This window comes from Pholis gunnellus (genome assembly GCF_910591455.1).
Source record: "Pholis gunnellus genome assembly, chromosome: 6".
Classification (NCBI taxonomy): domain Eukaryota; kingdom Metazoa; phylum Chordata; class Actinopteri; order Perciformes; family Pholidae; genus Pholis; species Pholis gunnellus.
In genome coordinates this window covers 100162-125996 of record NC_136532.1, presented here as the reverse complement: position 1 = coordinate 125996, position 25835 = coordinate 100162, and the positions used below count along the sequence as shown (strand labels likewise).

General features: G+C 40.9%; 1 protein-coding gene across 1 annotated transcript in view; it reads left to right on the top strand.

Moving 5' to 3' along the window:
* Positions 1-25835, top strand: part of pdzd2 (PDZ domain containing 2) — a gene marked incomplete at its 5' end in the record, with an annotated part of 42527 nt that overhangs the window by 1831 nt on the left and 14861 nt on the right. Inside the window, 16 exons of the mRNA XM_079161820.1 lie at positions 2102-2580; positions 5444-5954; positions 10434-10579; positions 11982-12114; positions 13438-13590; positions 15203-15302; positions 15484-15632; positions 16555-16674; positions 17908-18022; positions 18104-18177; positions 19096-19318; positions 22028-22145; positions 23026-23158; positions 24787-24874; positions 25026-25129; positions 25295-25460. Coding sequence (XP_079017946.1) covers positions 2102-2580; positions 5444-5954; positions 10434-10579; positions 11982-12114; positions 13438-13590; positions 15203-15302; positions 15484-15632; positions 16555-16674; positions 17908-18022; positions 18104-18177; positions 19096-19318; positions 22028-22145; positions 23026-23158; positions 24787-24874; positions 25026-25129; positions 25295-25460 — 2812 coding nt within the window. The remainder of the gene's footprint in view (positions 1-2101; positions 2581-5443; positions 5955-10433; positions 10580-11981; positions 12115-13437; positions 13591-15202; positions 15303-15483; positions 15633-16554; positions 16675-17907; positions 18023-18103; positions 18178-19095; positions 19319-22027; positions 22146-23025; positions 23159-24786; positions 24875-25025; positions 25130-25294; positions 25461-25835) is intronic.

The following is a 25835-nucleotide window of genomic DNA, read 5'->3' as shown; positions in this document are numbered from 1 at the left end:
CAGACAGAGTAGGGAATAGAGGAAGTGTTGAGAGACAAAACACATTGCTGGTTTTGGTCTTTTCATAGTATTTGTTGGCGATGAGAAAAACATAGAACATCGCCAGCCTTATCTTTCAAGTTGAAGCGTATGGTTTTTATTCTCTCACTCAGCTGTGGCCAATATATTTTTTTCTAACGTCTTGTCAGAGTTTGTTGTGTGTGAAAGAGAACACTTTCACTGACTGTCAACCTGGAAATGACCAATTTTATGATATTCCAAAAGTTACGCAGTAAAGGCCTTTAAACATCCGGGGGCATTTTTTTCTTCTTTGCGCGATTCATTTGCAATTTTGTCATGAATACTTTCACAGGGAACACAAATATTCAGTGGCAAAAAAGTGGGTAATTTCTTTTTTATGAACAATAAAAACAACAAAAATAGAAGATTTTTCTGACTCTCGCACCACAAATTCAGGCATCGACCAATCACGGACAAATTCAAAATGGACACTAAAATATAGGACACGGAGCCTCCGTTGTCCGAAGCAAAGACTGTATATAAGAAGTGGACGTAGTCATCGTGACGTCACCCACAGGTTTGTGGACTGGCGTTCGGCGACTTGGGCGTCGCCATCTTGTCTTTTTGTAACTGGTGAACAGAAGTTACCATATTTGGACTGTGGAGGAGTGACGCATAGATGCCGTATACGGCTCTGGTCAATCACAGGTCTAAATGGGACCTTATTTTGCGAAATGAACATCATGCCGTATTGAAGACTTGAATCTAGAGATTGAAACCATAAACTCATGTTTACAATGTTTACTGAGTAATAAATCAAGTGAGAAGTAGAGTCATTTTCAATAATCTGACTTCTTTTTGCAACCAGAGGAGTCGCTGGCCAGTAGAGAGAATGCAAGTTTTAAGACACTTCCGCACTGGTTTCACTTTTCAGAACACGAGGCTGCTGCCTGGTCCGAACCAAAACGGGCAACTTTATTGAGCAACAATAACTTTAAAGCCGTGTTCACACCAAAAGCGTTTCACGCGTTTAACGCGGCGTGATTACATACAAAGTCTATGTACAGACGCGTTGGGCGCGTTTGGCGCGTTTGGCGCGGCACGTTTGGCGCGGCGCGTTTGACGCGTCAAAACGCCGAAACGCCCCAAACGCTGAAGTTGAAATATTTGAACTTCTGCGAAAAAATCGCGTGACGCTCCAGCGCGATAGCCAATCAGCGTTGAGTTGCTCTCTCCGTCATCAGTGAAGTCCTGCCGTTGCTAAATCAGAAAATAAATGCTGTGGCCGCTATGTTCACCCAGAGCTCTACGATACTTCATATCAGTAGAGACCGGACCAAACTATGTGTAGACATGTTTGTGTGTAAACCATATGGTACAAACAATGAATAGACGCTGCCGTATTTACGTCTATATGACGTTATCGTAATGTTAGCATAGCCTAGCACCGATCGATCCGAGCTTCATTGATAAAACGAGTACAAATCGGCATCATTACGTAGTTATTTCGGAGTCCCTTTTTGTCGGTTTATTGCCGTTAAATCACAGCCAAGTCAGTTTATAGTGTGTTCATACAGCTGTAGTAAACAGCCGACGTGTGGCTCGCTAGACACAGTGAGCTCGATGAAATCCACGGAGCTCCTCCGGACTATGTTATGAACCAGACATGACGGCGTTTAGTTCCCCGTGATATCTGGGACTTCCACAACACGTACTGAGCAGAAATAGAGGCTATTTTTCTACGGTTGATGGCGGACAGTTGAACAGCTTTCAGGCCGATAAGCCACGCCCCCTTTTTGGCGGGACGCGAATGAACACAAATAGTCCCCGGCGATGCCGGCGGGGCGTTTGGCGCGTTTGGCGCGATTCGCGACGCGTGAAACGCTTTTGGTGTGAACGCACCTTTTGTGTCAGATCAACACATTTATCTTTTCACAATAAAAGCCCTAGACATACACATATCTGTTTACAGAAGGAAAATTCAGAAAACATTTTATTTAGCATTTTATTGAGGAAACTCAATAAGTTAAGTTGTTAAAAGTTGAACATCCATTCTCCATTTACTAATGGATTACTCTTCTTCTTCTTTATCTTCGTCCAGCAGGTGGATCAGGACTCCTTACAGAATGGGGAAGGGGACAGCGTGTGCAGCAGCAGCAGCATCAACAGTGTCAATGTGGAGGACATGTCCCTATGTCTGGCTGCCATTCAGAAGCTGATGGAGTACATCAAGTTCAACTTCATGGAGGACGATACAGCTCCGCCGGGCAGCCCGTCCTCCTGCAGGGAGGGGCTTGACGTCGAGGTCCACGGCGTGTCGCTCATTAAAGACAAGGGTGCCGCCGCCGAGTTCGGCCTCAGCTTCGGGAACATCCCCATTTTCGGGGACCCTGACGGGAGAAAGAAGGGAGGCCCGAGGAGGAGGAGGGACCATGGCCCCATCATTGACGTAGGCTGCATCTGGGTGACGGAGGTGAGGAAGAGGAGCCCGGCGGCCCGCTGCGGAGGGATCAAACTGAGAGACGAACTGCTGTCACTCAACGGGCAGCTGATGGTGGGAGTAGATGTCAGTGGAGCCAGGTAAGACCGCCTCAATAAAAACTGAACCCATGAACTAATCACATGAAGGGAAAAGATATTGCAATGATCAACCACAGTATGTACTGTCTCATTGATGTGCACAATTAGCTTTTTTACAGGACAATGGCCAAATACTTGGAATGTATTCGATGTTAAATAGTCTACTGCATGACAAATCTGTATTACGTTTATTTCATCACATCATATATGATCACATCAATGCCGAGTCATGCTCTGGCTCTGCTCCATACACAAATACAATTTCGTTTCGTTTTTAGGCTGTGGATTTGGAGCTAGTCATGGTTAAACGAGAGCTTGGACCTATATAGCTAACTTTAGCAGAATACGTTAGCACATCATAAACGCCAGACTAAATCAGGTCTATGCGATCACATCGCTTCTTATTGAAAACGAATGTATCCATGTCGGGTCGGATACGTTTCCCACAGGACTGTTTTGGACCAGCTCGGTGAGGACGTTTAATTCTAACCCCAGGACAGCCCCTCAGACCAGAGCAGGCAGGGTACTGAGGTGGTCTCATTGAGGTTCATGGCTTCTGTGGTAAATTATTTTAACCCTCATATGAGTGTCGTTTAGAAATATAATTTTAACACAGATTAGTTTCTTTCTTTCTGGTTTCCTCCTCTGTGTTACGTTTCGTACCAGACGGTTCAGACAACACTATGACCTTGCTGCGTTTAATTTGACCTTGTTAGTGATGGTGCCGCTCTTCGGCATCTCTCTGCACTCATAAGAAATACAAGACACAGTCTGGTAGTGTTGAAGACAAGCAGCAGCTGCTCGCGTTGTCTGTGTTTTGGTACAAACTTGTCTCCAATTGGTCTCTTCAAACAGAGAATGTAACTGGAAAGCAAATCTGACTTTAATGTGTGACTAATAGGGCTGGACCCAAAGATTTGACTGTTCGGTTATTCTTTTTTTTTAACCCCTCAGGATAACAAACCTGCATAAAACACACCAAACCTTTTGGAAAAGGCTTCTTATTCAATAACAAATCAAAAAACAATACTTCTGTATAGTGGCGTAACGCATCGTTGCTCCGTTCAGTGAAAATTTGACTTGGGCAAGTAATGTGATCTCGTAAAATGTAGTGTTGGTGAGAAACTTGAATAAATCCAGTTGTTTGAAGGAGATGTTTTCACAACAACATAAATAGATATTAGAGATGAACTATAACCCGTTTACACTAACTCTACGCAGATTATAATACATCATTAAAACTACTAATGACAAGATTTGTTTTAATCAATACAAATATTAACATTTATTTCCTTATCATTTGAATTGTGTGTTTTTATGAAGAAACTACAGCTGACTATAACTACATTTTTATGGTTTACACTGACTTCACAGTAGTTGAAAGGATTTTTTGGGACGGTGGGCAAAATAAATAGTGTGTAGCCTTGTAGACCAGCTGATATAACCAAACAACAATTTCAATCAGGAGAGACAAGTGAATGATTAGTAGTTAACATTTATTATGACAGATGATGCGTTAATGAGTTACAGAGAAATTCTTTGGCGCTTGAACTCAGAGGAGATTTGTGATCGAGTTGTGATTGCCCTGAGCGGGAACAATATAAATCCCCCCATGGAGTCCAGACACTGGTGGTGATGGTGGCTGATAGAATGACGAGTTGATGAAGCTGATGAATCTGCGAAGATTGGGCAGAGACGGAGAGGTGGAGGGTTGCGTAACAGCAGCTTGAACGAACTGAAGGTAGAGAGACAATCCTATTTAAAGAAAGACAGCAGCAAGATAGGCTAACGATGTCCTTGTGTCGTTCTGCTATGGCTGGAGAGACCAGCTGATATGATTGACAGCCCCAAACAATAAAGGCAAGGAAATAATGAATGTGCCTGCATGAGGAGTGGTGGCAGATGTATGGTAAATAAGCTATGGGCTTAGGCATGCGACAGTATAGTCTTCCTGTATGAACTTACGCTAGAGCTTCATATGGATCTGTATCTGCCAATAAGGATCAATGATCATCAATTGGTATCGGCGGCAAAATAACTTGATCAGGGATCTAAAAGTTATATTTGCTCCCTTTTCTATTTTGAGCTGATCAGATCTATGATATGGTCCGTCACTGACCCGTTGCACCAATAATACTGTAGTATAACAGCATACTTACAAAAGAATGCCTTTAATTGAACCGAAAGACATGTGTTGCAGCACTACGCTGTGCGTCTCAGCCGAGAACGAAGACTGAGTCAACTCCGGGTCTCATGTCATAAGAGACGTGGGAGAAGTTTACCTTCAGGGATTTCTACCAGAAAGGGTTTATTTCAACCCCAAACCATGATCTATTCCTAAACAAGTAGGTTTGTTGCCTAAACTTTTTTTTTTTCCGGCAGAAAGCCCTGAAGGCAAACCTCTCGCTTGTGCAAACCAGAGCCCTCGTTCTCATTGCTCAAGTCGCAGCGTTCCCCGATCCAACCCATGCAGGGTTGAGCTGAAAAGTTACTCTGAGGAACCGTCTCAATTTAATACTGATGCCTTTTATATGACCTACATAAAACCATCAGCAAGAAAATGTTCATCGGTAGCACAAGGTCCAATCAGGCGAAAACATGTAGGTTTACCAGAAACTCCTTAGACCCCAGCAGTGACCAGCCCACCACGGACAGACCCAGGTGCTCGAAAACACAACCGATTTTGTCCACAGGGACCGGCAAAATCAACAGAAAATAAAAGTTTTAATACAAAACCTGTCCGGGATGCATGAAGAGACCACCTCCAGAGGTGGAAATGTGAGGACACTTAAAGTTGTTGTTGTTTTCTCTATCATATTGGATGTAATGACAGCATTATCCATCAATGCTTTTTATTTTACAGTTACCTGGCTGACCAGTGCTGGAATGGAGGCTGTATCTACCTGATCATGCTGCGACGAGTCAAGCGGAAGGCTCCATCCCCTCCCTGCAACGCCAACAGCAGCGTTGGCACCGCTGTCATCGTTGACCGCTGCGAAGACCCGGCGCAGTGCAGAGCCGCCCCCGAGCCCTCCGACCGCTCGGCGAGCGGCAAACGCACGCGCAAGTTCGGCGTCATATCGCGGTCGTCCTCCAACCGGGGCGGCGGCGACTCCGAACTCAAGAGCTCTTACCACGGCTGCAACGGCTCCTCCGTTCCCGCCGACGCAGGGGTCAGTCCTCCTCCCGGAGACGACCCGGGTTGCGTCCACTCCGCGGGCACACCGCTGGGGGAGAGCCCGGACGCCTCTCCTCAGGTGAGAGCTGCTCCCCAGCGTCTGCGCGGCGGAGGTGCTGCCACTCTGCCCGCCAGGTGTCACAGTCAGCTGTTGGAATGCAAGATGGATTCTTTCAGCAGTGAACCTTCAAGCCAGGTAAGACATGGCACAGCCACAGGGAGCACCTTTTATTTTGAAGAGTTCATTCTGGATCTCATTTTTGTAAAATGTAAGGATAAAAGATATGAGATCAGTAAAAAATATGTTCAAACGCAAGCTCATTCCTTGTTCAGCTCAGTGTTTTTGAGGCCTGTCAGCATCATCAATTTGCAGCATCATCTTCAAATATTCATGGACTTGAGCGCAATGTGAACCTACATTTAATTTAGAAATCATTCAATGTATTTATCAGACTTCACTTGGTGGTTGCTGCCTTTTAATAACTTAAATTAATACAAAAATGTAACTTTTTCCACTCAATCTATAAGTCCCTAGTTCGGTGGCCAACACAGCAATGATCCCACTCACAGAGGCTTTTGGTCAGGAGGGGTAGTAAGGTTTTCACTGGTGGGTGACTAGACTTTGATACCCAGCAGACATAAAAATAATATATATATATGAATGTAAATAAAAAACTGTTCTGATAAGAAATATAAATGATGAGAGAGAGGCAGCTGAACTGAATGCTCAATCCTTATGTCATCTGTATGGTGGCAGGAAGTGAGGGGAGGAGTGGATGACGACTGTTCTCTTCTTGTCGGATGACGTTCTCGCATGGGCTGAAATACTATCGATGGTATTTGTCCGTAGGTTGCAACAATGCATCCAGGAATGGTGACATCAGCACAGATGTGGGAGGATGTCAGGCGGCAACCTCCAGTTCTGAAAAGTGAAGCCAACGCTGAAGTCTCTTAAACCTGCATTCTCTATAATGGCCAGCAGGGGGCAACTCCTCTGGTTGCAAAAAGAAGTCAGATTGTCTATGAGCAAATGACTCTACTTCTCATTTGATTTATTTCCTCAGTAAACATTGTGAACATGAGTTTATGGTCTCAATCTCTAGTTTCAAGTCTTCTTCAATACAGCATGATGTTCATTTAGTAAATGATGGTCCATTTAGAGTCAAACAGACCATAAAGCAGGGTATGCTTTAGGGCGGGGCTACCTTGTGATTGACAGGTTGCTACCGCTACCAGAGCCGTACACGCCGTCTCAACGTCACTCCTCCAAAGTTCATACATGGTCACTTTTCGCTCATTGGTTGCAAAAAGCCAAGATTGCGATGGCCAAAGCACCAAACTCGTGACTTCAAAACATCAGTCCACAAACCAATGGGTGACGTCAAGACGACTACGTCCACTTCTTATATACAGTCTATGGTCAGGGTGGATCGTAGGTACACAAAGCTCAGGACTTTTCACACCAGTGATCAAAGTCTCTGTGTTGAAATCGTCAGGAGGAGAGCTAGTTAATGTTAGCTGCTAGCTATTAGCTGTTAGCTCCTAGCAGCTGTAGGGCAGCACTGTCCTGCTTGGCTAAATAACTAACTTTAATGGAGGTTCCATTAAGTTACACTGTGACGCGTTCACGCTCTGTTCAGTAAAAATGAGTATTGGATTGTAACGCTATCATAATGTGTTCAAATGTAATGTAGTCTTGAATAAATCCAGTTGTTTAAAGGAGATGTTTTCACAGCAATATAAAGTAGATATTGGAGAGGTAATCATGAGCTCTAAGCAGCTTATTCAAACTTCTAAAGCTTCTTATTATTTTAATCAAAGCACATTTTTTATTAAAAATACAATAATTAATTTTCTCATAAATTCAATTGTGAGAAAATAACCACTATAGATTACAATATTAAAGTACAAGGATAACATTTACAATCAATAACGGTTTACGCTGACTTCAGGACGGTTGAAATCATTGTTAGTCTGGAACCTTGTAACCCAGAATGTAATATGACACTTAAATGCACTTATCAAGTTTAGTTGTGACAGATAATATTATTGTATGCAATTCAAGCAATAAAGATGATGATTTCTCTGAAAAGGAAATCAATCAGTTATTCCATCTTATTTTCTCTTTTGTATATTTTCAATTGCTCCTTAATAAAGCAAAAGTATTTTTTTATCCGCTTGCTCAATTTATTGATGGAATAATCATTAGAATACTTGATTACTGAAATATTTGTAATAATATTTAATAATAATAATTTAATACCTAATATTTAGGCTACTTAAACACTTCATTAAGGTTCAGGAATGATGAAGGTTTTGGTGCTTTGAGTTTTCCAAACACAACACTAAAAGCATTAATCACGCTTTAGCTGTCAGGAGCACACATAGGAAAGAATCCATTAAACATTACATTTCCTTAAAAACGTAGTTCCAAAAACATATTTCCCAATGAAAGTTAGTCGTGTATGAAAATAATTTTCAGTAAACATGGTTTGTATTTGTTTTTCTGCCCCGTAGTGCCAAAAAGTATCAATACAATTCTAAAAAAATCCACATATTTCTATTGAAGACAAACCTTTACTGTTCTGTCTTTTTATCCTCGTGTTATGTAACTGTGCTACCCTCGAGGCAAATTGGTAATGATCTGAAGAGAATAAGACATCAAAGCCTCCTCAGCCTCGTTTGACACTTGGGATTTAATAGCATCCAAGAAGAGTGTGGCCGTCTGTTTTCCTCTCAGGACGGAGCGGTTGTGTGCTGAGCAGTCAGGAGCGTTGTGGACACAGGAGCGCAGTAGGAGGAGCAGTGGGATGATGAGGACTATATTAGCTGTGGGACTGCTAATACGCCACTAAAAGCAACTTCCTGTTGTGGTAGATGCAAATAATCAATCGCCATCGTTTTCTTTTTTTTAAACATATATTTAAAATAATGTTTGTTTAAAATATCATGTGCGTACCATAGTGTGGTGAAGTTCTTATATATCACCTCTAATGCCAAAGGAAATTAAAATGAGCTTCACAGAAAACAAAGAACCTGCAAAAAGCAATTCCAAACAAGTCAACTTTCGCAAAATTGAACAAAAACAATTTAAAAAAAGCTAATCAAATGAAAGGAAACAACATTTCTTGCGTGAATGTGTGTGTGCATATATATATATATATATATATATATATATATATATATATATACATATACTGTATAAGCTCCTAGGTTATATGTATATCTGTGTATATACTGTATGTGTATATATGTATGTCTATATATATATATATATATATATATGTATGTATGTATGTATGTATGTATGTATGTATGTATATACACATGTACATACATAGATATCCAATACAAACTGGCAGAGTGTTTCAGCACCTAGGAGCATCAATAACTAAAATATGGCTCTGAAACACGGACGGAACAGAAGAAGAAACTTTTATTAGGTCATTACTGAATGTAATTCAGAAGTGGAGTCCATGCCGACAGAGATTAACCTGAGGCAGCTGTTTGAACACATTAGAGGATTTATCTCATCTCCATGACGGCTGTATGAGAGGGGTATTAGTTGTTATACGTCAGGACTTCAATACAGCCGTCCAGTGAGGGTAGTGGATGATGAATATCAATGTTATTGGACCCAAAACAGTCTGTTTCAGTAGAGATCGCTGTGGAAACCAAACGACTTCTGGTGGAGGAAAAAGTCTCCAATGTGCCTTAATATCACTTTACCACAAAAATAGGAAACAAAGTCGTCAAACTTTGGTACTCTGGTTCCGTTCCAGCAGCCAGATGTTCAGCAGTCCACAGATCTGTGTACAGATGTCTGAGAGGATAAATGGGATCACCACCCTGCAACAACTGGTATAAAGGAACGCAACAGTGCTTTAACGTGTACGTGAGAGGATTGAGACGGACAGCTGGCGTTTCATCCCAGCACATCAGAGGGATTGTAAATGAAGTATAGTGTGTGTGCCCTACATGGAGGATGTAAATCCTTTTAGGTCAACCCGTCGTCAGAACGGCTGATAAAGCCGCGAGCAGTGCAGAGGTTAAGATGTACTAAAGGCCCCATTTTAACATGCAAACAATATCAACAACAACATGAATTGGGTGCGGTGATTAATGTTTACACGTGATATGTGTGTGTCAAAATTCATGGCAACCCATGCAAGAGCATGTCATGTGAACCACGTGGTGGGGGATCTCTTGTAGTGGGATTCATCCTCTGGGGAACATTTCATCCACTAGACTTTGAATGTGGATGGAGGCCGACCATTGCAGATTAAATACAGAGTAAACCAAGGCTCAGTATGGAGTGCTACAAGCACATAATTACAAACGTTCTGAGAGCATTTAAAGGCAACATTGGCTTATAGTTACAGTGGCTCTGTGACTCTTAATTGGTCGATAGATTCTACACTTCACAGCCTCCAATTCATGAGTCAAAGATCACAGACTGTATACAGAAAAGTGGACGTAGTCACCGTGACGTCCTCCATTAGTGTCTACACATGATGTGTTCAGGCACAGCTTTGAGCGCTCTTGAATACCATAGTCACGTAAAAGAAATATTATCTGAGAATCAGACTCATGAACTTTGGATTGACAGTTTTCTATTTGTCCTAATGTCTGATTTGATTTATTATTTGCTGTGTTTGTCTGTGCTCCTTTGCAGCCCGGAGAGGGCAGCTACATCTGGAAGATGCACATGGTGAAAAGCGAGGAGGGCCTGGGCATACAGATCACAGGGGGGCGGGGCTCTAAGCGCTCCCCTCACGGCATCATCATAGCTCACATAGATAAGGCGGGCGCCATTCACAGGTACAGTCGCTCCAAATCAAGTCAGGACAAAGGAACTTGCTTTGCCACTATTTTCTTGCTCATATTTCGTCATCTCCATCGAGGTTTACACTACACAAGGGCCTCCTTCCAGTACGATGATAATCTGTGTACCTGGTTGAATTATTAAATGGGAACTTTGATATTTTTCATCCCATGTTTTTGTGTCTAAGTGACTGACAAAAACGTTTAAAAATGGTCCAGTATTGAGTGACAGTGCTGCAGATAGCAGCCGCCAAACATGCTGCTATATAAAATCGCTTTAAATAACTCCTCATCATCGCACTAGAAGTGCTCCTGCTTTTTACCAATATAACGCTCACAACCCATTTGTGCAATATTTTGTCAACTATTCGTCACAACTTTGTTATTTTTTCAACAAATAGCCTAAAATGAAACATTATTTAAAGGTTTTCTGAATCCGCTGTTTTAATTTACAGAATATTATTTTTTACAGGAAAACATTTACAGAAGAATTAGATGCTCAGATGAAGGCAATGTAATAAAATAACTACGATAGCAAGTTTAGTTTTTAAGGTTTTTGGGCATTAATAATGGTCAACAAATTTGTAAAATTGCATAGTTTAGTCTAAAACTTTCAAATGTTTTTGGGGGGCAGACCCCCAAACACAATATTTCCTGGTAGCTCTTATTAACTGTAGTAATTCAGAATGTAGGCTAATTATGCTAATACTGGTCAATACACACGCAAACATGGGAATAAACGGAGTATCTGCACATGTTTTTTATTTTTTTTCCATAATGTTGTCGGACACTTATAACAATGTGAACCTGTCAGTGGCAAAAACAAGTGCTTTCAGAACACGCACATTGAAGGTGAGGAGTTTCCCCGAGAAATTACATTGCAGCCTATTTCCTAGAACAATTTAAAAAATTGTTGTTCCCATAGTCACAAAAAACATAAAAAAACTGACCAAACTTACCCTTTAAATGTTCGATATAAAGTTTTTTTTTTAATATCCTCAAACCTTTATTTGTCACAATTATTATTTCATTAATTTGACAGTCCTGATTTTTTTCATCCCTCACCAAGAAGCAGAAGAATACATTTTCAGTCTTGTTTGATTTTCTGGATTGCAGAATATCTCCAAATTATTAATATGACCAAATAATTGGTGTCATTTTTTGATGGTTTTGCAATATTTATAGCCCTGTTTAAAAAACACGTATCCCACAACATCAGTCACTTTTTCCATGTGAATGCTAATCCAGTTTCAGATAAAGGTCATTTTCTATTTGGGCATTATAGAGAAGTAAAGAAGTGCAGCCTCAGCCTTGAGTTTGCGAATGTGTGTGTGTGTGTGTGTGTGTTTATGTACAGTATGAGTAAGTGTTGCTGTCTAAATGTGCGTGTGTGTTTCAGGGACGGTCGTCTTCATGCTGGCGATGAGTTGCTGATGATTAATGGTCAGTCTCTGGTGGGTCTCACTCATCAGGAGGCTGTCGCTATCCTACGCTCCAGCACTGGTCTGGTCCAGCTGGTGGTGGCCAGCAGGGTAGGCACACACACACAGACACCCCCCCCCCCCCCCACACACACACACACACACAGCTGCCTTTTGAAAATAAATGTGGCTTCTTCTCACTAAATGTTACTGCAGCCCTAAAGTATAACAACCATGCTTTGAGTGTAAGATAAAGTAAAAAAAAATAAAAGACGCACTGTGGCCCCCTTTTGGAAAGATGCCAACTTTACTCTTGTGCAACTGGACACACAGCCGTCATAATTTCAGTACGAATCTCAGGGAACACTCTAGACAGCTCTAGATCCAGCAACCTGGACAGCGGTCAAGACAGTAATGGGATCAGTGAGAACAAACGCTTTACTCCACAATTTTCCTTTTTTTCCCCAATGCATGTGGGAAGACAAGAGCCATATAGGTCTGTCAAGAAAATGTTTTGTTGGACGATTTGTTATCCCTGAAATGATGACGATGAAGGAAATTATAGTCATTCTAAGACTTTTTTATGCCTTTGACATAATGATAACATAATAGTATCATAACGCAAGCGCATTAATGTACAATGGCTGCGCAATGTCCAAATCTTAACAATGGTAGGGAAAACCCTGCGGTTTATACTGGGATCATGTCGGCTCAAATGTTTATGTAAACAAACGTGTATGTAAATCAGGTCCATATATCGTACCATAAGACTATATCATAAACATTATTCATGTCATGTCCATATATCGTACGATAAGTAGATAATGTAAAAAGGATCACGGTCATTTCCATATATCGTAGAATAAGTAAAAAACGTAAAAATTATTCAAGGCATGTCCGTATATCGTACAATAAGTCGATAAATATGATTGAAGTCATGTCCATAAGTTGTACAGTAAGTCAATAACGTCACAAATATTAAAGGCATGTCCATATATCATACGATAAGCAGATAACGCAAAAATGATCACAATAATATAAAAATGATTGAAGGCATCTACATATATTGTACGTTAAGTATAATAGATATAAAGAAGTGTGTACATATATCGTACGATAAGTCGATAACGTAGAAGTGATCAGAGTCATGTCCATATATCGTAAGACAAATCGATAATAATTATCGTGACAGGCCTAGCTCCATAATATGGACAACTTTGGCCACGTTCCAGGTAAAGGTCCAACATTGGTTGTATGAACAAAGAGAGACTCCTGCTGTGATAACAGCTGTGTTTTTAATTGTTCCTGTGTGAAATGGAAACATACAACACATCCCTTTCTCCTCTCCCAGAGCTATATCTAACATACTAAATTTGCATAAATTAAAATGACGTCTCACCAACGCCATCTTAACTTTCTTTTCTGTCTCTGCAGGAGGAGTCAGACGTGGGTTTTGAGCGCTTCCCTTCCACAAGTCTGCCGGACCTGGTCAGCACCTGCAATTCCTTGTCCTCCCTTTCTCAGACTGCTCCCTCTCGCTCCCCACAGACTTCTGACTGCAGCCCCAATTTGCACAACCCCTACCTGGTACACACAGAAATGTACTATATGTTTGTGTGTTTGTGTAACTAAGTCTGTCTAAACCTAACCAACTCAACCAATGAAGACATCAAGTACGATAGACTGTATAAAATGTAAGTGGACCTACTCACACCCTTTGGTTTGTGGACTCCAGTTTTGAAACCTCTGGTTCTGCTATTTGGCCTCACCATCTTGGTTTTTTGGAACCAGAAGTGACACGAGAGGGTGGAGCTAAATACAAACCAAATGCTGAATAAGACATTTTAAGGCGACCATAATGTTGCAGTTCATTTTCACAAGTAAACCTAGCTTGCTAATTCCACCATGCTTTAATTAATCCTACACCAGTTTCCGAAAATGAGCCGAACTGCTGGCTGGTGGCAATCAGCAGCGCTGGGTCTAACGGTCCCTCCACTTCACTCGCTGCTGTGAAGACACCAGCGGCCACCAGACCGCTGTGACCCCCTGGCGTTGATGATTTTTAGGCGACCCCAATGTTACAAGAAGACTTGAAACGAGAGATTGAGACCATAAACTCATGTTTGCAAAGTTCACTGAAGGAAATAAATCAAGTGAGAAGTAGAGTCATTTTCTTATTGACTTCTATTGTTGCCCCCTGCTGGAAAGAGTGCAAGTTGAAGGCACTTTTCAGAACCGAAGGTTGCCCCTTGGTACTAGCCAATAGGAGGGTGTAGAGTGGGTCATTCCTTTGCCATAGCGCATTCATAATTAGGCTTCCTGGGCTGTACTCCTGTTTGAACACATCGAGATATCCTCTAGATCAGAGGTCTTCAACAGGGGGTCCATGACCCCTAGGGGGTCCGCGGAGATCTTTGGATGATTAGACAATTTCTTTTTTTTAAACATGAATCTGTCCATTATTTGAATAGTTCAGTATTGTATGCAAGATAACAGGTGTGTTAATGCGTGGCAGTGGCACTAATAGGTCATCACTAATTTTCATTTCCACCTTTATGTTTAAAATAAAAAAGTCAATTTGAATAGCTTGTATGCATGATTATCATGTAATTAACAGACAACGTTGATATTGGCATTGGTATCAGTTGAAGGTATGTTTCTAAATGTCAGTGACACGGCCCCCCTACTCACTGTACCTTCACATGTTTAAAATAAAAACATGGATATATGAACCTGTATTTGAATAGCTTAGTATTGAAAGCACAATAAAGAGGTATGTTATATGTATACATGGTACTAGGCCCAGTTTAATATAAAACACAATTTTATACAATATATATAGTAGGGGGTCCCTGCTCCATCTCTATTAGTTTAGGGGTCCTTGGCCTGAAAAACGTTGAAGACCCCTGCTCTAGATGGAGGTGTCAGGATCCATCCTGATGGACCACCTTAATGACTGCTTTCAGTACAACAGAGCAGCGACAAAGTGTCCATTTGGAATAGCACACTAATACTATACAACTATACAATACTATACAATATACGGAACTTAAAATGTTATCGAAAACAAGGGTAATGTATTTATGAAATGGTTTATGAACAGACACAACTGTGTTTTGTGGTGTGATTGTAGCAGATATCAGGCAGTGCATATTTATTTAGGAACTGAACAACTCTGTGTGTTTTTGCCCTGTTACAGTTGACTAATTTGGAGAAACTTGAAGGACAAAGTCAGGGAGAGGCACCCAAAGGATCCTCATGCAGCCCCACGCCGATGAAGCTCGGCAGTCGATCCCAGGGTTGGTACTCCACAGAAATGAACAAATTTAAATTCCATTTGTACATCTTTTCATGTTGATAGATGGATGGATATAATTAATAAATTATATTTCCATAGTGGCGCTCCAACCAGTGCTCCCAGAGTTTGGTATCTTCTTGACCTTGATATTCACTATAAATGATTCTCTTTTGGTGGCTCAGGGGGGAGCAGTCGCCTGGAGTCAGTGGGTGAGGACGATGAGCTGTTTGTGGAGAACGGTGTGAGCAGCTGTGAAGTGGCGGAGAAGCCTCCACCCGGTCACTGCAAACACTCCTTACCTCAACAGCTGGACACCACTGGAGTGAGACAGGTCAGCGAATGTCTTGCCTCGTTCTTCGACTGACGGTGTTGAGATGTACATAAAGAGCATGCGTCATGGCCTGAAATATATATCTTTTAACATGACATAAGATGGTCATATGCAGATCATAAAATCTGATTTCCATAGCGGATAGGTTGAGGCCAGGATAACCAACAAGATGGAAATGGAAAGAAGATAGTATGTGTGATGACGTTTTAATAGTCTCATTGAGCCACTTGTTAGCAACCGCCTGAATTCACGAGTGGAGTATCTACCTCTGTATTTTATGTCGTAGAACAAAACGTTAACGTCTCTCAAGCTTGTGTTGAACCACAAACCTTATTTCAGGTATCTAACCAAAAACCCATTGACTTTGAAATACGAGAACTGGAAGTGCAAAATGCTAACTCATTTTTTTGCAGCACTCAATAACACCCTGCGCGTGAATCACAAGCACGTATATCTATGTTGATGGAAAAGATAGAGAGATGGGACATCAGACTCAGCTTTATTGGTCAAGTATTCGTGCACGTACAAGGAATTTTACTCAATTTATTAACACAGCAATAGAAATAACAGCTAGGAACATGGTCAACAAAGCTAAACAGGTAAAGGTAAAGAATAGACAAGACTGTTTTGTACACAAGTACTGAACAAATATGTGTAAATATAAATATACTGTATAAATATACAAAAAGAACCAATGACCAACAATAAAATTAGATTAAAACGTCTCCATACAAGGACATTTAGAACCACAGACTCAAGAGTTAAGTCATCACATGTCGTCCTGAAGTTTAAGGGATTAATGCAAATATACCATTAGAATAAAAAAAGTAAACATCTCATCACACTATCAATAACTGTTGTTCTCACAAGATGAATTTGTCTGTCTGTGTTTTGCTCTTTTCATATTAATCTCCCCTTTTAGGAGTATCAGATCATTAAGAAATCAGCCCGCTCCCTGAGTACCATTCAAGTGGAGTCTCCATGGCGACTGGCGCAGCCGTCCATTATCTCCAGCATAGTGCTGATGAAAGGCCAGGGCAAGGTGAGTGCACTCCTTTTGACACGTGCGCATGAATAAAGCTCAGAGAATGCACTCCAAGTGTTACATGATAGACTTACAACACATTCAATGCATATGACATAAATGATTCATATAATAAGAGTAGTAAGCAGAATAACTAATAATAGTAATAATCGCAGCAGTTGATATAGTAGAATAATAATGATAATAAAAGCAGTATTAGTAAAAGTAATAGTAATAGAAATGTGACTAATAATAGCAGTAGCAGTGGGTGTGATTTGGTCCACGGCAGAAGGCACAACCACAGTCCATGTGTAAACCTGATCCATGGAAAACTGTGAGGCAAGAAAGCACAAAGACTCCAGGGTAGAAGCAAAGTTAGTAATGTGCATTAATGGGACATGGATTCATACAGACGGAGAGAGGAGCTCAGTGTATCCTGGGAAGTCCCCCGGCAGTCTGGATCTACATCTATATATATATATAACCCCTAACCCTAACCCTAACCCATGGCATATCTAGGGGCTGGACTAAGGCAAACCTGAGCCAGCCCTAGCTATAAACCTGAGCCAACCCTAACTATAAACCTGAGCCAGCCCTAACTATAAACCTGAGCCAGCCCTAACCATAAACCTGAGCCAGCCCTAGCTATAAACCTGAGCCAGCCCTAACTATAAACCTGAGCCAGCCCTAACCATAAACCTGAACCAGCCCTAACTATAAACCTGAACCAGCCCTAACTATAAACCTGAGCCAGCCCTAACTATAAACCTGAGCCAGCCCTAACTATAAACCTGAACCAGCCCTAACTATAAACCTGAGCCAGCCCTAATTATAAACCTGAGCCAGCCCTAACTATAAACCTGAGCCAGCCCTAACCATAAACCTGAGCCAGCCCTAACTATAAACCTGAGCCAGCCCTAGCTATAAACCTGAGTCAGCCCTAGCTATAAACGTAATCAAAGAGGAAAGTCTTAAGACTTCTCTTACATGTTGTGTGTCTGCCCCCCGGACTGGAAATGGAAGCTGGTTCCACATGAGAGGAGCTTGGTAGCTAAAGGCTCTGGCTCCCATCCTACTTTTTGAGACTCTAGGAACCACAAGTGACCCAGCATTCTGGGAGCACAGCTCTCTAGTGGAGTAACAGGGTACTATGAGCTCTTGTGTCACCACCATAAAACACAATATTCTTAGAAAAACAAATGACTAGTGTGTCGTTGTCGTCCTTTCTGACATGAGATCTACCTTTCATAGGGCCTAGGATTCAGTATTGTTGGTGGGCAAGACTCGGCTCGTGGTCAGATGGGGATTTTTGTCAAAACCATTTTCCCTCACGGAGCGGCAGCAGCCGACGGACGACTGAAAGAGGGTAACCGTTCCTTTCCATTTATCGATTCTGTGATCTCCATTTACGCCCATGCCATTTCTAACCCTGTGCTTCCCTGTGCAGGGGATGAGATCCTGGAAGTGAACGGGGAGTCTCTCCAAGGACTCACGCACCAACAGGCCATCCAGACCTTCAAGGTGGACTGCATAGTTAAAATATGTTCTGTCTATTGGTGTTGTTGAAAACAGTTTGGTCAGTTGTGAAAAAAGCTGAAGAAAGATACACTTTTTTATTTTCTAAAAATATCTGTGACGACATTCGTTTTTCCTTCAGACAAAAGAACTACATTTTTTTTTGTGAAGAGACCAAGAACTGCTTGGGTTGTTCTGTTTTTGGGAAAACTAGTAGTTTTTGAATTAGTCTGACTTTTGGTAACATTTCCATGTCTCTAATGCATCATAAACATACTTATAATGCGTTAAAATCTGCTTCTAGCATTATATAATCATAGTTATAAACATTGTTAAACATTCATAATGCTGTATAACAATATTCAGAACAAATTATAAAGCAATGTATAATAACTTATATGGTCAAGTATCATATTTTATAATTGCTGGTCACCCAATGATCACAGTGTATTATAATTTCCATTGTTGTTATATATTATTTTTTCATAAATGCATTATAATCACTGTTATAATGTGATTGTCCTCTAGTCATTGTTTGCCTTAGGTAAAGTGAAAATTGAATTATATGTGTGTTATTCTTGCATAGATTTAAACTTAATGCATGAATAACCACTTAGAGTAACTCATATTATAATACAGAATAAAAATATTAGATTGTATTACATCTATGGGAATAATAATATACCGTGTTACATACAAAAGGATATTTAGAAATAATATTGTTATGTTACGCCATTGACCTTAAAAGTCATTATAAAATGTGTTATAATGTATCATGATTATTGTAATAAAGCATTATGGATATTTATAAGTGCTTATAACTTTAAGTATACAGTGTTATAAGCAGATTGTAACGCATTGTAAGTATGTTGACGATGCATTACAGACATGGGCATTCAACCCCATTTCATGTTCTTCCAACAGCAACTGAAAAAAGGTGTGGTGACGCTGACGATCCGAACTCGCCTGCGCAGTCCCACCCTGACCCCCTGTCCGACCCCCACCCTCCTCAGCCGCTCCAGCTCGCCCAACTCCAACACCAGCGGGGGAACACCCGTCCCCTCGGGGGTTGAGGAGGCTGACAGCCACAAGGGCCCCGGTCCTGGTCCCAAAGACTGCATCATCATGGAGGTCACACTTAATAAAGGTTGGCTGACCTGACGGAGAACCCAGAGACAACCCTTGTTTTTCATTCCACTTCCTGTTTTGAGATATCCTGCAGGTGTCTTTTTCTGAAACCAAGATCAGAGTAAATTTGCAACTTAACATAAATAATTATTAATATTTTTATTTTTATTTTACATACATATTAGGGCTGTGTATTGGCATTACGATAAATATCATGATTCAGGGGTTACGATTCCATATATGGTGACATATTGTGATTTTTAAAATTTAATTTATGAAAACTGTCATAGTAGTAGTAGTGTCTCCCAAACTTTTTTTTTTTCCGGTGAACCACTTATTCCAAACGACAGACCATCATGACTCAATTCACAATAGGTCTTAACTATAATTTGTGTAAATGAATGATGAATGATGTTTGATAAATAACAACTGTGTTTAATGCATGTTATTGAATCTATATACATGTGTTAAATGCTTGATGAATGAGATCCAATACATGCATGTAGGGAGAGTTAATGCGCTCTTGTTTTTTTCCCTCATCAATAGAACAAAAAGAAAGTTTTATTAGAGTCACTGTTATAAGTAGACTCGAACAGTACTAACACGCAGGCTCCCTCAAGTGGCTCAAAGGGGAACTGCAGACGTAAATGTTAAATTAAAGACTTGGGGAGAAATTCTGCAGATTTAAATAAAAAAATACATAGTGTTTCTTGAGAGTTGATGCAGCAACACAAAACGTAACATTGCAACACTCTAGTGTATCTATATTTTCTTACACCTCTAATATTTATACTTCTTTTTGTTCCGTTCAGCTCAGCCCAAAGGTCTCCCACACCAAACTGGGAAATCATTTCTTTATTTATTTGAAACAGAAGGGACAAACATAAGCTGTTGGCAAAAAGTTGCAAGGACATTATTTGTGTCGAATATCATTGTAGCATTAAGATTTCCCTTCATTGGAACCAATGGGCTCAAAGCAGGCAACATGGACCCGGACTAGAATCATACTAAAGTATCGGGACAGTATGTCCTCGTACTTTTGTACAGTATATCCTTGACTGCTTTGTGTCCGTATGAATTACATTTTTGGGCCAGCAGTCATACTTTACAAGGAGGTCTTTTTTGCAGTGATGGCTAGCTTGTTTTTTTAACCATTCTGGGCCCTGTTCCTCCTACGTGGCTAACTGAGTTAGCCGGATAATTTCCAGGATGAGATTACATAAGTGAGGCTTTTCGGTTCCTCGAAGCAAGTTTGGAAAAATCACCATAGCAACATATCCATAAGCCTGAACCTGCTCCAGAGCAGGCTTGAGCTAGATCCGCTGGATAAGCTGCCACTCCCCCGGAAACAAGTGTCAGCTCCCTTCCTCAGAGATCCATCGATGAGGAAGCGATATTAGTCAGATCAGCGTTTTATAGGGAGAGAGTTCTTCGAGATCGCCAAGATCCGTTATCACATCATGATGACTTCCTGTATGAGCGCTATCGATTCTGCCGACAAGGAATCATTTATTTAAAGACCTTCTCGAGCCGTACATTGAACACCACAGACTGTATCACAGCCTCGCGCTGTGTAGCGAGTGGTTCATGTTTGTACAGTGTCGGTGATGCGGAGAACATCGGGAAAGCCGCTGCATGCCGTGCTATTCATAAAGTTTATTTGGCGATTAAGAAACTTATGGATGTGTTCATTACATCACCATGGCACATGTTGTATTGATCACCATTCTGAATAATGTTCGTGTGCTCAGTGTTTACTTGCTCCCGTGTCCTCTTGATGGCTGGTTGAACTACATGATGGTTGAAAGCACTCATAATGATATGACAGTATTATTAGTACACCATAGATATCATTGTTGTAGAACATGATTAAGGTGGACTCATGATACGAATAGAGAGAATTACACACAATTTATTTTCACCGCTTATTATGAATAATACATACACACTGATCCGCCCATACACAGATTCACACACGCATATTCAAACTCCTATTCTATATGATAATCTACACATACATGTATATACACACATATATATATAGTACATGATACATAAGTGCATACAGTACATATATCCTCATAAGTATCTATTAATTCGTATCAATTAGATTCTCTTTGGGCTTGTTTTTATCTACTTATTCTGAAAGAGTTGAGATAATTATTTTCGCTATAGAACTCATTGGATGATGCATACCATTAAGCCTACTGCCAGCAGCACATTTAAAGAAATATAATCTGATTGATTGGGGTGATGAGGCTCTTAAAATTAACCTATACATTTTCCCAACACTTGCGCATTTAACGACGTCTGCGATATGTTGCCATGCTTCTTGTCTAGCCCTCGCAGCGTTAGATTTCGCCATGATTATGGTCTTGAATTCCTCGTATGTGTTCATGATCATCTCCTGCTCGTCAGCGGAGTAAAAAGAGGCTCTTTCTTTGAGTTTATTTGCCGTTGTACTGTTAGAAAATCATGGTTTCGGTGATCGACGCTTCCCCCTTTTGAAGTAGGACGGACACGCGCAACGATCCTGATGACTGATATCTGGTTCAAATTAACGAGACTGTTTGAGCGCGGATCAGCCTTTGAGGAACCGAGATAGCCTGATGTCAATCATTGAGTTAATTTAAGCTGGATAATAGGACATTTGATCGACTTAGTTCAACCACGTACGAGGAATAGGGCCCTGTTCTGTTAATTCATGTTTTTGTTTTTGTTTTTTTAGAGCCCAGTGTTGGTCTCGGGATTGGAGTTTGCTGTCTGACCCTGGAGAACGCTGCTCCTGGCATCTACATCCATAGCCTGGCACTGGGATCTGTGGCTAAGATGGACAGCAGGCTTAGGTACAAAAATAAAACTCCAGGGTCATCTTTGAACTGTAAATTGAAATGCAAATGAGCAGCATACTTTCATATTAGCTCATTGGTTGAAAAGTACAGAAGCCCCAAGATGCAAGTGAGAACAAAAAATGTGACTGGTGTTCCATTTTCTAAGTTTCATCTAAATAGATTTCTCACCTGTGGTTTATTACTTAAAAGGGACAATTCACCCCAAAAGTGACAAAAAACATTTCTTTCCTACCTGTAGTGCCATTTATGAATTTACATTGTTTTGGTGTGAGTTGCCTTGTTTTGGAGATATCGGCTGTAGAGATGTCTGGCTTCTCTCCAATATAATGGAACTAGATGGCAATTGGGTTGTGGTGCTAAAAGCACCAACAAAATACATTTGAAAACCTCAACAGCAATGTCTCTTTCCAGAAATTGTCAATACTACTCAAGCTTACTCAGGATAGTCCACAGACCTTGATTACATTACATGAGAGGGCAGACATCTCTCAGGACGATATCTACAACACTAGGCAACTCACTGTACTGTACTACAGGTAAGAGGAGAAATGTGTATTTTTGATTTGAGGATGAACTGTCCCTTTTAAGAAGGATGAAAATACATATTAAAGGAACTTTTAAGGAAAATTCCACATTTTCCTCAAGTCATAAACACAGGAGAGAAAACTATTTAGATCAGACTTGGAAAATGGAACACCAGAATTAGTTTTTATCAGTTCTCTCTCAGGGCTTCCGTAGCAGATGTATTCATCCATAATTTGTTGTGCCTATAATGTTTCCATGTGATTGTACGTGAGTACATATAATGTCCATTCGGGTATGTACAAAGAGGTCTTTGACGGTGTTGTACCGATGCCTGTGCTCCTCCGTGTAGTCGTGGGGATCAGATACTGGAGGTGGACTCGGTCAGTCTCCGTCATGCCGCTCTCAGCGAGGCTTATGCCATCCTCAGTGAATGTGGCCCTGGACCTGTCAGTCTCATTATCAGCAGGCACCCTAACCCCAAGGTAAGAGGATGAGTGTCTCTACTTATATAGATTTATATGAATCTCTTTTAAGATATTCAACAGCCTGAACTCTTTTTCTATTCAAAAACACACCAGGAAGTGTCCCACAGGGTACTTGGACCATGCCAAAGAAATCCAGTTGGTACTAAAGAGTAAAGGGTAGATCATTCCCATTAACTTGCTGTAGGACTGTCAAAATGCAAACCGTGATGCAGTTTTTTGTAATATTTTCGCCATTCTTCCCTGCAAAAGTGCCTCATGCAGGAGGACTCCTTTGGACAGCCATTTCTTAAGACCTGTTTGAATTGAGGTCGGGATGTAGCTCTATCCCATGTCACCCATTAGTTTGTGGACTGCGGTTTTGAAGCTTAGAGTTTGGCATTTTGTCCGTCGTCATCTTAGTTTTTTGACGAGAGGGTGGAGCTGGGGAAAAGCAAAGCCCGGCAGGGCCAGCTGCCGTTAGCAGCTAGCTTGCTAGGTAGCCTGGTGAGCAAGGTGCATCCGTAATTCATGTTAACTATATTAGTTTGGATGCTAGTTTGAGTTTTGGAGACTACCTGTCTGAAAAATGTTGTAGCCCGAAAGCATTTAAACTGCACTGCTGAAAACCCTTCTAGTTGAAATGTTTAACTATGGTGTCTGTAGCTGAAAGTATGAGGAAGAAGTAGGCTTTGAAATTTGAAGAACAGGATTTGAAAATGTTCTCCATTGATATCCCATTCAAAAAAGATTGCAAAAAGCTGAATAATTCAAAAAGTTTAAAGATTAGAAACATGAAGAGATATAGCACCCCTCTGCTGAAAGAGCGGAACATTTTAATATTCTAAAGGTTTCTGTGGCTTAAAAAATGTCAGCAGTAGTGATATTTGTTGTAGTAGTAGTAGAAATTGTAGTTGTAGTAGAAGTATTATAAGTAGTAAAATGGGACAGTTCAAAAAGTTAAAAAGATATCAAAAAGCTGTTATTGTTATTGTTGGAATAACATGCTTAACAGCATTCCAACAATAAAGAGAAACAGGATAACAATAGTTGGAATGCTTAACAGCATTCCAACAATGAACATCATGCTGTATTGAAGAAGACTTGAAACTAGAGATTGAGGCCATAAACTCATGTTTACAATGTTTACTGAGGTAATAAATCAAGAGAGAAGTAGAGTCATTTTCTTATAGACATCCATACAATCAGACTTCTTATTTTTGGAACCAGAGGAGTCGCCCCCTGCTGGTCAGTAGAAAGAATACAAGATTAAGACATTTCCTCATAGACTTCATTCTCAGACCCGGAGGTTGACGCTTGACCGTTGATCTTCACAAGCCTTCCAGCTCCTGCTACTGAGAACCAGCCTCACAGCAGGAAGCTGCCACCACGCTTCATAGTGGGGGTGGTGGTACAATCATATTTTGTTTACGTTCGTTAGTTGGAATATTGGTACTCATACATATGAAGGCATGCTTTCATTTTATGCCCTTTTTACTTTTTATATCTTTCACTATGTACATTTACATTTAACATTCCATATGATGCCTTCATTATTGTTGTGTTCATTTGTAGTAGTTGCCAGCCTAGTGTTGTTGCAGGTTGTTCTAGTCTTGATAAAACTCTTCCATCTCATTGTCTTTTCTCAGGTATCAGAACAGGAGATGGATCACGTCATAGCTCGATCCACACACCGCGACAAAATGAGCAAAAACAGACCTTCGTCTCACCCCCAAGGTCCGGTATCTTTATCTTTGTCTTCCATGTACTCCTGCTCTCCTGTCATTTTACAGGTGTTACAATACCAGCACCACAGTTGAATAAGTGCTAAAAACAGTTAGCAATAGCCTGGCTCAGATGCTAACTGTCCCGGTTGTATGATGTGTAGGTGCGTCCTGTAAGAGCCCCTACCCAACGCTGAAGGACAGGCAGGGAGACGGCTCCCCTTCTCTCAGCTGGACCATGAAGAGATTCCTTGAGCCGGCCAGTAGAGTACGTTTGTATTCGACATGCATGTCTTATTTCTTAGTTTGTAGACACAGGTAGTGTGGTGCTGCTAGGTTAAGTTTCATTCAACTTACTGGTGCGTTAGTATTGATCTCGCTCTGCTTTTCATCTTCATTTCCCTTGATTTGTTCTTCTTTCATTTTGGCGTAGCAGGGGTCTCTGAGCTCAGAGACAGAGTTGTCTCAGTACTTCTCCCAGGACGTTTCCGGCCACTCCTTCTCCTCCGAGTCCGTGCTGATGGGCTCCAACAGCGATGAGGCGCTCCACCAGCGGAGCTGCAGCACTTCCATGGATGAAAACTCATCACGGCCACTTGGTAAAAAAATATTTCACCCATTTCAATACCATGGAGAGGTTTTTTCGGGTTAAACCTAGCTCTAGAGTAAAGTGACTTTGTTATCAGATTAACAGAAAATGACATTGTCAGGTTTGGATTTAGCCTGTTTTGAATGAACTCAAGGGCAGCCCATGCATCATTTTGATAATCAGTTTGTGTCTTTTGTTAATAAGGAATTCCGAGGAAGACCCAAATGACCCAAATGTGAACCAAATGTGTCCAGATGACAATATTTTTGTACCATGCAGCAGAGTATATTTGTACCTAAGATGGTACTGACTGATTTTGTCATTTTCTATTTTGTCTCACATCCATCGTCACATTTATTCAACCGAAAGTATTTTCATTTCATGT